The 15,394-nt window shown below is 34.2% G+C and overlaps 1 protein-coding gene across 1 annotated transcript; it reads right to left on the bottom strand.

The window, feature by feature from the left end:
- Nucleotides 1–5,318: 5,318 nt before the first annotated feature.
- On the bottom strand, nt 5,319–15,151 carry LOC104890928 (GDSL esterase/lipase At1g29670). Its single transcript, XM_010676546.4, has 5 exons — nt 14,879–15,151; nt 10,474–10,598; nt 9,424–9,663; nt 6,465–6,696; nt 5,319–5,658 (listed from the first exon to the last, which is right to left on the bottom strand). Exons 1-5 carry the CDS (start codon nt 15,108–15,110, stop codon nt 5,321–5,323), a joined length of 1,167 nt encoding a protein of 388 aa, XP_010674848.2. The 5' UTR covers nt 15,111–15,151; the 3' UTR covers nt 5,319–5,320.
- Between the last annotated feature and the right edge of the window lie 243 nt (nt 15,152–15,394).

The raw sequence follows: 15,394 nt of genomic DNA, 5'->3' as shown, positions 1-15,394 counted from the left end.
GCCCCAAAATAGAGACGACATCTGAAGTTCAGCATTTCAATAATATTTCTTCTGATGAGGAGGAAGTTAAGACTATCTCTCAAACCATTTCAACTAAGAAACTTCAAGGAACTAAAGCCGGTATATATATATATATATATATATATATATATATATATATATATATATACCTCTATGTTCCTTTAACATTAAGTTTAATCCTATTCTTAAATCTAAACCATTATGCATAATTTTATGCATTCCAGGTTCATCTGGTCATAAGAAGTCTAAAGCTCTTAGTGATCCTTCTTTAGAGAAGCCAACATCTATTACTTATGGGCATCCTTTTAGCTCTAACTTTATTGGTCCAATACTGCAATTATTCCTTCCAATATTGGTCCAAGACACAATATGAAGAATGTTCGGTTTAATGAACCCAACATTGAACATGTTGATGAACAAGTTAGTTGTACCTAGTGAGGTTACCCACCATTTAGAATCACTGATCATTCCTACTTTGGAAAGATATGGTAAATTGAAAGAAGATAGCGCCAGTGCCCCCCAAGGGGGAAATGATGCCCCCAAGAATAAAAAGGGATCCTTTAGGGAGATGCTCAACATCTCAACATGGCATCAACTAAAGAAAATATCTTCTTTCAAGAAAATGGTGATCTTATGGATTCAATCCCATTGAACGTTGAGTTTCCAAAATCTCCTTCCCCAACTGTTATTAAAGCAAATTCTTCTATTTTTAAAGGAGAGGTTCCAGAAGGTGTCATTCCTTTGGATTTTGTGCCTTGAAGGAGTGACTGTGGACCCGCGGATGTTCCGTCAAAAGATACTTCATCCTCAAAATCCTTTTCTAGAACTGGTTTGCATTCTTTTCCTCATAGATTCATTTTAGATTTTCTATATTTGAACCCATGTCCTCAAGAGACCAAACTTCACTATCTTGCTAACACTAGGGGAAAAAAAAGGAAGGGCTGCGCTGGAAGGGCTGCGCTGGAAGGGCTGTGTTTTCTTTAAAATGCAGCCCTTCATGTATAAAGGGCTGCGGTTTTATAGAAAACCGCAGTCCTTTTAGCGAAGGGCTGCGGTTAACAAGAAAACGCAGCTCTTCTTACTGTAAGAAGGGGTTGCGTTTTTGGGCTATAGTTTATATTGAAGAGATTAAGAGAGCTCTAGATATCAATTTCACTGTGAAGGGTCTAGGTGAAATGAGATATTTCCTTGGTTTGGAAGTAGTTAGGAATTCTGAAGGAATTATGCTGCACCAAAGGAAATATGCCTTGGATATTGTTGCTGATACAGGGTTGTTAGATTGCAAAGCATCAAAATTTTCTTTTCCCAAAAGGTATAAAACTCTCCACAGAGCAAGGTGAAATCATGAAAGATCCGGAGAAGTTCAGAAGACTAATAGGTAGACTTCTCTAACTTAATCTGATCAGTAGACCTGACTTGTCATACTCTGTATAACAACGGAGTCAATTAATGAATTTTCTTAGACAACCTCACTGGGATGCTGCAATGCATATAATGAGATATCTCAAAGGAAACATTTCTCGAGGACTCTTTTAACTAGCTACATCAATTTTGAATATGACTGAATTTTATGATGCAGATTGGGGAGCTTGTGCCTTTAGTGGCAGATCTCTTACTGGCTATTGTGTATTTTTGGGAGGATGTCTTGTCTCTTGGAAGACTAAGAAACAAAAAATTATATCAAAGTCTTTAGCTGAATCTGGGTATAGGCCTATGTCACAAACAACAAGTGAGCTAGTTTGGATAGATGGTATCGTTGAAGACCTTACATTATCTATCCCTCATCTTGTCACCCTATCTTGTGACAACAAGGTTGCACACTATATAGCTCAGAATCCAGTATATTATGAAAGGACCATGCACCTAAAGCTAGATTGTCATTATGTTCGAGAGCATATTGAGGCAGGATTCATTGTCACAACCTACATTAAATCTTCCCTTCAACTAGCATGTATCATAACAAAGTCTCTTTTTGAAGCTCAACACACTTATATTTGTCTCAAGTTAGGTCTCTGTATGATAGACAAAATCCAACTTGAAAGGGGGTGAAGAAAATAGCTAAGTACTCCCTCCGTTTCCTAAAGATCTTCCCTCTTTCCGTTTAAAGGTGTTTCCAAAAGATCTTCCCTCTTTTGCATTATTCCTTATTTGGCAAAACAAATTTCCTTATTTACCCTCTCATGTCACTATCATATGGTCCACCATTACATTATTAATTCAATTTTACTCCCTTTCTCTCTCCTACTTTAACCCCTTTTTATTTGTTTATTTATCTTAACCCCTTTCTCTCTCCTACTTTACTCACACCATGCCCCACACAACTTGATTTCCTTGGTATCTGTAGGAACAGTAAGTGGGAAGATCTTTAGGAAACGGAGGGAGTAATTACTAGTGTACATGTTTTATTGTATAGCTTTTATAGCCTTCTTGTTTTGTCTTACTCACACCTAGGTTTCTTATTTTGTCTTTTAGCTTTTGTACGTACAGCTGTCAGTGCTTGTAATATAGTGATAGAAAGTTTACCTAGGGATCAATGTAATATACAGTAAAGGCGTCGTCATTCAGGTGCAAGAGAGATTTTTTTTTTTTTTTTAAGGATGAGGAGTTAGCTCATGTGGTAGAGCACCCCCCTCTGATCCTTGAGGTCAGGGGTTCGATCCTTACCCCCAGCATTATGTTGGGGTATTTCCTTAGCATGCTTTGCATGCTTTACCAGCCAATGTGCTGGTAGTTCCTACAAGGCTAGTAGCCTTGGTAGGAGTTAGCCCTTGGGCTGACTTAATTTCCTAATCAAAAAAAAAAAAAAAAAAAAAAAAAAAATCAGGTGCAAGAGAGAAATAGAGCGAATACTGTTTTGCTTGAGCAGTAAAGATTTCCCAAAAGTTAGGAACTTTATTTTCACTTTGATCAGAGAGAGTCATATTTCTTCACAGGCTCACCGCATGATCCTCATGAGTATTGAGGAAGTTATGACCATCCGAAGTCATATTTTGTTGGGATATTCTCATTGGTAACCTTGTGCTATTGAAAATTACATTTGGTAACCATTTTTAAATTTTTATTCAAAAAGTGACCTTATAGTTCTATTTTATAAGCAGGCGTGACATTAATGACGTTTTTGGTTAAATTTTCCGTTAAATAGAGCTGGTTGCTTGGTCTTTCTCTCTCTCGTTATTGGCCACCTCTGCTACTACCGCACAATCGGTGCTGCTTACGGTGGCTCTTTTTCTCTCTTTCTTTTTTCAACGTTCCAAATCAGACACCACTCTCACCATGGAAATGAAGCGAGATCCACCACCACCAACCTCAATCGCTAATCCCGACATTAATGGCAATCCTATCAAACCTTCTTCCAATGGAATCCTACCATCACCTCTGCGAATTCCACGCTCTTCACTCCTTCTCCGAGCCCAAGCCCAAGCCCGTTCCGCGGCCCGCACCATCGTCACGCACATTTCGAGGTTAGTTTTCGGCTTTTCGCTTCTCCGACGACATTGATCTCTCCTTGGATTCATTCACTGGATCCTCCACTAAAGAGATCGGAGCCGAGAATGAAGTCTTTACTACCTACATTGACGTCGATAAACTCGACACTTCTGAAGGAGGCGGGGGGGGGGGGGGGGAGCTGGTGTTAGGGGGTATGCGAAGGGGGGCTGGCGGCTTGCGGGAAATGGGGTGGGGGAACTGCAAAGGGCCTGGGGGTTGCAAGGGTGGTTTGTTGTAGTGGGGTTGCAGAAACTCGACGCTTCTAGAGGGAGGCGGGGGGAAGGGGGGGCTGGTGTTAGGGGGTATGCGAAGGGGGCTGGCGGCTTGCGGAAATGGGGTGGGGGGAACTGCAAAGGGCTTATGTTGGGGGGTTTCAAGGGTGGGTTGTTGTAGGGGTTTCAAGGGTGGGTTGTTGTAGGGGGGTTGCAAGGTGGGTTGTTGTAGGGGGTTGCAGGGTGGGGTGTTGTGGGGGTTGCAGGGGTGGGTTGTTGTGGGGATGGTGGGGATGCAGAGGGTTGGCGGGGTGAGGGTGGAGTGAGAAAAAAAATTTGTGTTTAAAGATGACATTTAACGGAAAACCTCATTAATGTCACGTCTGGTAACAATATACTAACTAAGAGGTCACGTTTTGAATAAACTTTTGAGATTGGTTACCAAATATAATTTTCAATAGTAAAGGGTTACCAATGAGAATTTCCCTATTTTGTTTAGTTAATTACATTAGGGATTTTTTTGTTCAAAACCATTTAAATTTTTCACGTTTTTAGAAACTCCCACCTTAATGATTTTTTTTTTATAGATTTCCACATACCATTTCCAATTTTATTAAAAACTCCCACCACTTAACGATTTTTGTTAATTAAATTTCGTTAACAAAACCGTTAAGTAGACCTCACATATGCATTTTATTATTAATTTACGTTGAAATCGAAGTCAATTCATCAATTTAAGGGCAAAATCTCAACAATTTTGGAGCAAGTTTGGAACGAATTATAACTATTTGTAGAGACTTGCAACTATTTCAAGTTCAGTTTTGTTAAAAAAATGTATATGAGGGGCCCACTTAATGGTTTTATTAATGGAATTTAACAAAAATCGTTAAGTGGTGGGAGTTTTTAATAAAATTGAAAATGGTAGGTGGAAATTTATATAAAACAAATCATTAAGGTGGGAGTTTCTAAAAACGTGAAAAGTCTAGGTGGTAAGATGCGATTTATCCTTACATTAAATAAATTTCCAGTGCCTAAGTCCAATTATCTCTCCAATTTGATTTTACAACAGATTTTAGTGATTACAGAAAATAATATTAGAGTTGTAATTAGACGATCGTATCCATACATGGGTGATTACAAATTCAAAATCCCACTTGAGTCACATTAGGAAAAGACTATAAATTTATTAGTAAACCTTACTATAGAAATTATCGATTGTATAAAACCACTAAGCCCTATGTAAATGATACATAATGATAAGCTCACAATTCTTCGTGTCTCTATAACTCTATTGGCCTCTGCAATGTTCAAAACCAGAAATGATGAATTTTGTCTTGTAATAGAAGGCACAGAAGACTAAGAACATGCCTTATTCCTTGCTTCTTCTTTTTTTCTTGTATTTTCGAGTGAAACCTTATTCCTTGCTTTCTTTTTTTCAAGGTGGAACCTTATTGCTTGCTTTTACGGATTGAAGGGAAACAATAAAAAAGCTAACGAAAGGGACAAGACCTATCCAAGTGTGTCGAAATGAGATTTGAACCCATAACCTCTTACGCAAACACGTATATACTTCATTTTATGTTTGCACTTCTGTTTATATTCTAATGTTTGTGTGCTTTTCTGTGAACAGCTCCTTTTGTTCTTTTTGGAGCGACTCTTTTTGATTTTTTTGCGCTTCTTTTTCCTGCAGATGGTATGTGTTTGCTTGCTTTTTTGGTAAGTGGAAGGCGAGCAAGGGCGCTTATGTCCATAGGGTAAGTGTCTGTTTTGAGTTGCGCATTGAAAGCTCTACCAGCCAAAATCTTGTTAGCAGCTTCAGTAGGATGTTCTTGATCCCAATATGCACGTTTGTTTCTATCTTGACATGGAACACTAAATGGAACACATTCCGGTGCAACTCCACAACAAGGGCTATTTGTGTTCTTCATGCCTGCCGCAGCTGTAACCAATAATTATAAATTAGACCTTTTCACATCTCAGTTTGCATGATGAATGTCAATAGGTTATATATGAATAAATTTTATCTTCTAACTAGTTAGTTACTGTTATGTTCAACTCATTAGAATTTTTTATTTTGAGGTTGTATATAGGAGAAGGAATTTTTGTAAATCTAATCAAGATTTGACAATGTAGTCATACATTGCCAGAAGGTGTTCAATCATAAATTCATAACTTCTGAGTTTAATATGGAGTTTCATTTAACAATAATATAATTAGTGTTTAGATCCGTGCTACACTCTGATAATTATATATTTATATCAATATTATATAAGGCTACATATAAGCATTAAATACATGTTTTAAAATGGAAACAGTTCATGAATTCATGACAAAGTTTCACATCATTTGAAGTAATAAATGCTTGATTCAAATTTTTATTTCTATTTTAAGCTTCTTATTCCTCCGTTTCAAAATATTCGCTAAACTTTACATTATGGGAAGTTTCACATTACTTGCTACACTTCTTTTTTGAGTAATAAACTCTCTCTATCTTTCTCCTCCCACATGGGTCCCTTTCTTTTTACTCTCTACCTCTCTCTTCTCCAAAAATTGCTTAGGAGTCCGTGAATTGAAAAGTGTAGCGAGTAATATGAAACGGAGGAAGTATATCATTTTCCTTCATTTATTAAGTTTTACTTTAAATAATAATAGAGAGATGACTTTAGTATATATGTTTGTGATCAACACAATTCAACAGTTGGGAGAGGGAAATTTTAGGGAATAGAGAAAAGGAAAGTGAATTACCAATGTTTTTGAGATTATTTGCGGAGATGATATCCATGGTGTTGATGTAAATAAACTTGACACCTGGACGCTTGTTATATTTATCAACAAGTAATTTTAGCTTGCCGTTAAACGCTTTCAAGACGGCATTGACCACAGGTGAACATGTCTTAATCAAATTTAGAATGGGAAGACAACCAAGTGGTGAAAGCCCAAATATTATGACCTTCCTGGCTCCCATTTCCATAAGTTTCTACAAGAACACATAAAAGGAAAAAAACAAAGTTACGAACAAACTCATAAAGAAGATAGTTTGGTTAGATTGTTTACAGTCTCCATTCGATTATATTTCATTAATCTATAAAATGTCTATTGGTTTTAATAATAAATATTAATCAAATTAGATAAATAACAAGTTATGTTAAGATATTAGGAGTATTTTACGAAAATATATATATCACCCAGAAATAATTTGTGTATATACTCCATGTTGTCAGTTTTGGTTTTATTTATACTTATATTGATGTTGTGATTAAAAGAATTTTGCTTTGAATTTTTCCAATTTAATCTAATTATCATATAACTAATATATAAAGCATGTTTCAAAAGACAATGCACGAGATTGTGACATCTTTGGCATTCTATTTTGACGGTCATTTGTCCCATCAGATGTCATGTCATAATTCAAGAATTTCAGTATAAATACACAATTTTTAGATAGATCAAAATACATAATAGAGTTTAGGACGATAAAAAAAAGAAAAAAGTGGTTGATTTACGATGAAGAAATAAATGAAAATATTTAGAGTAAATTGATAATATTTTTTTTCTATAGACTTCGTATATTTATAATTTGGTATCATCAGAGGCAAGTCCAAAACTCATTTCAAACAATTTTCATTTATAATATATTTTAAAAATTGTAAAATAAGATCAAAAATATATCTAAAATCCCTTACAATATTTTAACTAATATAATTATGTTAGAATACAATTTTCGGGAAGAGCTTGATATAGGTAAAATGCATATAATTTTTGAATGTTATGGGAGTTGTGACTTTTTATAATAATGAATTGTTTTATATTCTTTGTAGACATTTTTCATCAGGTTCCTTTCAGGCTTTATTAAATGCATGAGATATCCCTTCGTTTTCAAAATTCATTAGGTACCCCTTAAATATGCATATAATAGAACAGATACCCCTAGAGGTGGGCATGGGTCGGGTCAGTACGCAGGTCGACCCGACACGGTTTTGGCCCGGCCTGTTGTATGCTATGTGGATCATGGGCTTGCCACGGTCAATAAATTTTCTTTCAATCCCGACCCAGCACGAGCCCGCCTATATGGCCTGCGGGACGAACACCCATTCTATTTGTTTTTTAGTCTAAAACTACCACGAATGGAAAAAATAGTATAAAACACGGGTCAGGCCCACATGAGGCACAAGCTCAACCTACATGCCTTTGTACCTTGGCCGGACCATGGACAAAATCTGGAAATTTTAGGCCCTGCCCAACATCGCCTCAAACCCGCAGGCCGAGCCCGTGAACAGGCCCGACCCATGCCCCAGTCTAGACACCCAATAACTTATCGATGTTGATTATGTTAATTTCAAATGGTCCAAAAATAATTGACCATATCCTGTCATATGTATTCGAGAATAAATCTCTTATTTTATGTTTCCTTCCTTTCTCTCAAAGTTATCATATTTTAATACTAGCCATTTATTCACATGATGCGTGCTTGATTTTTTTTTCAAACATAAATTCTAGCCTTAAACCTCTATCACTTAACCCTTCTTTTATTAATTTTTTTTTACTTATTCTTTTTTTAGAGTTTTTAAAATTAAATTTGATGAATGATAAAAGAATTTTAAGTGAATTGTTTTTGGAATTTCGTGCGTTAGATAAATCATTTCACTTTGTTAATTGATTAATTTCGTTTTGATATAACACTTGATTGTGTTTGTGAATTAATTATAAGATATTTGATCGATGTAATCTTATAGTCAATGTTTCTTATTTTAGTGCTTCAATTATAATTTGATTGCCTCAACATTTAAGTTAATTTTTTTAATGCTATATTTGAGTTTGAATTTGATTTCCTTTTTTTGATAGTCGTAGTTGATTATTGGACAATTCAGTAAATTTATAAGGACATATCATAGCTCATCACTTCCCTTGTATGATAGAGATTATATGAAGGTGATAATTATTTCGAAATTGATAAAGTATAAAAAGAGGGAAAAATTGTCGGAAACTACCTATTAAAGACACTTTTTTTTAAAAAACTACCTTATATCATGTTTATTTTACGAAACTACCTTATAAGTGGAAAAACTTTAAAAAAAGCACTACCAAATTCATAATTTACTAACCATGGTTAACTACTCCCTCCAATTCTAATATAAGATTACTAAAATACCCCCTTTAATTACCCTAATCCCTCTTTGTTAGTTCCCTCATAGCCTCACAACAACGAAATTTAGGCTTCTCCATATTCAAAATATTTGCAGTTATGTTTTATATGCTTTTGAAGTCTCTCTCTTAGTGGTCTTCAAGTATGACCTGTCTTTGGCGCTTGTGTAGCTTTTAAATTCATCAGCAGATAGTATATTATAGATGGCTACATAACGTCAGTGCTAATATTAGCTTGGTTTTTTTTTAAAAAAAAACAGAAGACAATTGCTACAGTGAGAAAGTTAAACGTTGTTGTGAGGCTATGAGGGAACTAACAAAGAGGGATTAGGGTAATTAAAGAGGGTATTTTAGTAATCTTATATTAGAAGGATAATTGGAGGAATAGTTAACCATGGTTAGTAAATTCTGAATTTGGTATGCTTTTTAAAGTTTTTCCACTTATAAGGTAGTTTCATAAAATAAACATGATATAAGGTAGTTTTTTTTAAAAAGGTGTCTTTAATAGGTAGTTTCTGACAATTTTTCCTAAAAAGAGTTATGATTGAAGAGCTAGACTTACATCTATTTGGCCGGTCAATTGTTTGATGAGCTCGTCAGAGTAAGAGTTGGGAAGCATGTGCGATGCCATCACAGATGGTCGCAAGTAATAGTTAAACATCCAATCATTGCTCCCAGCATAAACGGAGTAGAGGCACTGGTTGAGGTGAGCTTGACCGCCTGCTTGGCCTAATTTTGCCTTGATTTTGTTTACAATTGATCTGTGTCTATCAATCTGCTCGTTCATACAAATACGTTGCCCCTAATAACAAATCAAAAATGAAGTGAAACATTCCAAGAAACGGTTAGTAGATGATTTCCACAGTAGTCAACACAACGCAATGTCACATTTCCAATGTGAAGTTATCAAGTAATTAACACTCCTTCTGTCCTATAATATAAGTCCCCTTTTTTTTTGAATTGTTTCAAAATTTAAGTAGCGTTTTTATTTTCAATCAATAATTATGTCCAAAATATTCGCATGAAAATAATTTGATTCCCACACATTTCTTGTAATTTCAGCTTCTAAAGCATCATTATTAATGATAAAATGAAATCTTTTAACCCATTGAACTTCTCTCCACATTAAACCATACAACATTAATATTCAGTTTTTATTTTTTGTTAAATAAAAACAATATACAGTAGTTGTTTCCTAATAAAAATGAATCTTTTCATTCAAATAAAATAAGATTCCACTTTATCTTAATTCTCGTGTAAAAGTAGAATCAGTACTTATATTCTAGGACAGATGGAGTAATATTCTAATCAATTACTAACAATTTGACCTTATTAAACCCTTAAATTCAACCCCAACATAATAATCTAACATTTTAACCTCCCAATGCAACGTATTTTTTGTATCTAAGCTTAAAGAACTCAAAGTTCCTAAGCTTATATATAATGATTAATGAGTAACAAAACCCTCTTATAGAAACTTCCAAACTCCCCAAACTAGCCGAGGATCATATTTTCATACTATCCCGAAATCAAATTTTTCGAACTTTTCAGAAAATTAGAGAAAATCCATTGTGAATATCTTTGAATTTTTGTGACGTTATATGAATATTACCACTTGAAGGCCAGTTTCATTGAGAATTCCAGACGAACCAGATGCGTAATTTACGCCTCTAATTATTTCTGCATCTTTTACACTTGGAAAAGCTTTGATATAGGCTGGTAAACCTAGACGATCACCTGCATAAATAAACGTCATAGATGTTAATGAGTTCATTTATTTTCAAGATATAAAGCTAGCAAATGATAGGTCAAGTCATTATGATAATATGTACAAAAGAAGTTTATAATGATAATTACATTAAAAATATATAGGTAAAATTAGCCTCAATAGCATTAACTATGACTTGACTGCAAGGAGCACCACTAACTTTGACTAATAGCCATTTTCTTTTTTCTCTCTAAAACCCTAGCCTCCCCTACTTCTTCTTCATCAGTTAGGGGCTGCCATGGATGATTTCATCCATGGTAAGCCCCCTTTTCCTTTTATTTCAGTTTTTATTTATTTTCTTGTTTTGTTGAATAAATCAGTATCTCTTTATGAGATTTCTTCAAACCCTGTTATGGGGTTTTTAGTCTTGTTGTGGAGATCTCCTTCTCCTCTATGGGAGTTGTGAGTGTGGTTGTTTTGTTTTTAGGTATGAGAAATTGTTCTTGTTGGTTGAAGTTCAAAACTCAACATGAAGGTATTGGAATCTCGGATGCGGTTAACATGGCTCGATCAAGAAGGCTCTTCCCAAACTATGTCAGAATGATAGACTTCCTCATCAATAGCTGTTTGATTCAGCAAATACAAGGGGGCTGCGCTGTATTGCTCGATCTGGTTCATTATAGTTTCTTCGAAGACGAATTTGATTTAACCTTGTTTAATTGTATCTTGTTTTTCTTTAATATCTATTGTAGATGCCGTTTGGCTTTCAATTAATGAAATTTCTCTTTCAAAAAAAAAAAAAAAAAAAAACTTTGACTAATAGCCAAAAACATCTCCAACTATTAATTTGGGAGCAGCGTGTGTCATAAATGACATCGATAGCCAAACATTCTGCCAAAGTCGAGGAATCTCTATCATTTCAATACGACAAAGCTAGCCTTAGTAGCACCAACTATGACTTTTGAACAATTAGTAGCAGTAGCACCACCACCACCGTACGTTGACTTATAACTATTTTCTTCTATATTTTTTCTAGGGATATTCCATTTGGTACCATTGAATTTTTGGCTTTTCCATTTGGTATCACTGTTATTTTAAAATTCCACATGATACCACTCTAATTTAATATTAATCTTTATCATACCTTTTTTAAGTAAAATGTTAGTTAATGGTTGAATAAGAATACGATTTTGTCTGGTTTTGCATGTTTCTATTTGCAGTTGAAAAAATTTAATAAATTAGTATTTTATGGTGTCGTTTTAACTCTTAAAACTCTAATTTTCAGTCAAAATTTTCATAAAAATGATCATAATATTCTATGTCTTTTTATTGTCAAATATGACCTCACCTTTGACCTTAACGACTAAAACCTTAACGCAAATTAAAACATGTAAATCGAAGTAAAACTCTAGCTTATTCTAACTTAAATTAACACTTTACTTAGTTGAATGCTACCATAGAGAATAAAATCAAATTATAGTGGTACCATGTAGAATATCTGAAAAATAGTGGTACCAGATGAAAAAGCCAAAAGTACAATGGTACCAAATGAAATATCCTTTTTTTCTATTTAGTAAAAATAAAATAAACTTCAATACTCAAGAAGACTAATATAAACTCTTAAAACAAGGCCATGAACGTACTATAAGTATGAAAAGGGACATCAAAAGACTATATACAATTTACCAGAAAGATAAAAGCGCAAAATTAAACAAGAAAACAAACACAAAACTAATCTAAAATTTATCAATAAGAAATAAAGAAAAAGGGAGTAACCTTTGATTGTGCTTAAAATAAGTAGACTACTAAAATAAGGTGAAAGAACAGGATAACAACTATAGTAATTCGTGGCTATTAGAAATCTAGATAAAAATAATTTAATCACAATTATTGTTTTTTTGGCGAAATTGGAAGAAAATTGGAAAGAGGGATAAATAAAAGGCCAAAAGATGAAAAAATATGTAATGCAAAATTGGCCACAATAACACCAATTATGAACTTAGGTGTAAGGAGCAGCACTACCTCTAAACTGATAGCCAGAACACCACCAACTCTTGTCATTGGTGCAATACATATTATAAATGGCACTGACGTGGCGACGTCCAAGCAATCCACCGGAGATTCCTAGTCTCGGCAGAATCTTTTGCTGGCAAGGTGTCGATATCATTTATGACACGTGTTGCATAATGAGATGAAGGAGAAGTGGGGCGGGCGGCGCAGCGGACGGGTATAGCATATAAACTAAACCCGCTCCACCACCCATTGCGGGTACGATTTTTATCCCCATCTAGATATGCCCCGTCCTCACTAAACCTAGACATATGCTCGCTCTAGTTGGGCGGAGATGAGGCGGGTCTTCTACTTGACCCGTCCCATAGCCATCCCTAGTTGCACCCATATTAATAAGTGGTGATGTTCTGACTATTATTCAAAGTTGTTGGTGCTGCTCGCACCAAGCCATAGTTGTTGCTGTTGAAACCAATTTTGCATTGAATATATAGTAGCAATATAGTTCCAACTAATCAAAAAAAAGTTTATAAAAATTATGAAAAGTTTTTCTTTAATTTGACAATGGTTGTTTGACAATTTCTAATATACATTTTTTACCATTTAAAAGGTACAAATATAATAATGTGAAAACTTAAAGCATGACTAAAAGTTGGTTGAGATGGTAAATGTGTCATGTATAATAGCAAGAGGTCACGAGTTCAGATCTTGTTGCAAGCGAATTTTACTTTTGTTAATTGATATGACTTATGTACACCTTGGACAATTCTAGTGGAGTAACAGAGGTACTACGTGGTGTGTATATATTATCACGCACACCTTTTAATATATTTGTATAGATTCTTATTGAGATAACAAAATTATGAAAATATTATTTTGCATATAGATATTAAAGCTGGTATAATAAGATCCCGAATTACTCAATTATTTTTACTACATGACTGATAAATAGTACATTGAGTTGCGAAGATCAAATAGGAAAATACATATTTAGGGAGCAAATAAATTTGATCAACTTCTTATCATTATTATTTGTTCTCACTGTATTTTTTATTAAGAAAGATAACCCCTGCTAGGCTATCACTGACTCTACAAAATTGATCCCCACCATATTATTGGGATGAGAATCCGAACCCTTAGCAATGTCTTAGAATCTGAGGTGGTACTCTAATGAGCTACAACCTCCCCCTCCTATTTGTTCTCACTATAGTCTATTTATAAATTATAATTAGCAAAAACGATACCCTCATGAATATCATTTCTATAGATATAATTATCGTATTTATATATTACTTATAAGCTGAACTTTTCAATGAATCAATGATGAAAATTGGCGAGTATGAATCGAAACAACCGGCCGGTACTATAAAGTTTGACATAGTATCTTGCGCAAAAGGATAATTCATCTTAGTGCATGTAAATGCAGAAAAATGTTGATTAGAAGACCTGGTCTATAACCTCAAGAATCAACATTAAAGACATACATTGATCTTCCTTCAGAAGAAAAAAAAAGACTTAATATGATCTAAAAATATCTTATATCTCTCTTATCATATTTAAATATACTAAACTAATTATTAGGTCCGGGCTATGCCCCGGATAAGAAAATTTTCATTTATTAATATTGTACTTTGATATGATAGCACGGCCATGGGATCAAAACCTATACTATGCAATTTCTATTTTTTTATTGTACATGGATTACATGAACTAAAACTCCTTAGGGAGAGCGCCACGTAACACCGTTCCTTGTTTTCACACGCCTTTTAATATATTAGTATAGATGACCGTATCAATCCAAAATAAATAAAATAAAGTACCAGACATAGTTGTTATAATTTCCTTTTATGATATTACCCATGATGAGACAATCAAAACATTTCATTTAACGGAAATTACCCATGAGACTATTGAAACATTTATTCAACTTTCAAAGCACTATCGTCCAAAGTCCAAACTTATAGCTAGTTAGTGATGAATATTGGAAAGTTTTGAGTTATGAGTTTTAACCAGTACAATGAAGTTTGCACAATTGCACCGAAAGACAATTGATTTTAGTGCATGTAAAACGGTTCTGTAAAATACTACTTTCGGGAAAGGAATACAGGTCTTATAATGTTTTTTTTTTGTTTTTTTACATCAAAACAGCATACAAAAACAATTAATTTAAATATAATCTATGCACGCGACAATTATTAGTTAAAATATGAGTCTGTTGGATTTGAATCCTGCTGACTTTCATTAAACGGCACCAGTTTAACGTTATTATAATGTTATTATTAGGATAAAAAAAAAAGTTTACCAATAAGATCAATGGTGGTTCTGCCATTAGTAAATCTTCCAGTTGCCCCTCCAGGAAAATCAACCCCATAGGGTGGAAAGTTGCACTTGGCTGCTGTTACAAGGTTATTATTATTGCCACTATCTGACAATGAGTCTCCAAATATGAACAAACAAGGTACTTGTGGATTTCCTGTCACCCATGTAATTTGTAAACTTGCAACAAATGTTGCTAATATTACTCTTAAACTCATTGAATTTTTTTAAATTTTTTTGCGAAAAAAATATATTTATTTATAGTTCTTTTTTTTTTGGAAATTTAGAATTTTTTGAAGGAAATTCAAATCACAACACTAGTATCAACCTGACTGATGTAGCGACCATGCAATGAGTTTATATACTTGGCTAGAATTCCTTGTTTATTGACAATTGTTTAGCAAAAATGTTGTGAAAGTAGTGGATTGTCACCATCCTCGGACAGAGGTACAATTTGCATCATCAATCTACTTGTTTTATTAGATTCAATATTAACCACTAA

Source organism: Beta vulgaris, chromosome 4, assembly GCF_026745355.1.
Source record: "Beta vulgaris subsp. vulgaris cultivar EL10 chromosome 4, EL10.2, whole genome shotgun sequence".
Classification (NCBI taxonomy): Eukaryota; Viridiplantae; Streptophyta; class Magnoliopsida; order Caryophyllales; family Amaranthaceae; genus Beta; species Beta vulgaris.
Note: the sequence above shows the minus strand (reverse complement) of the source record. Positions and strands in the feature narration are given on the sequence as shown.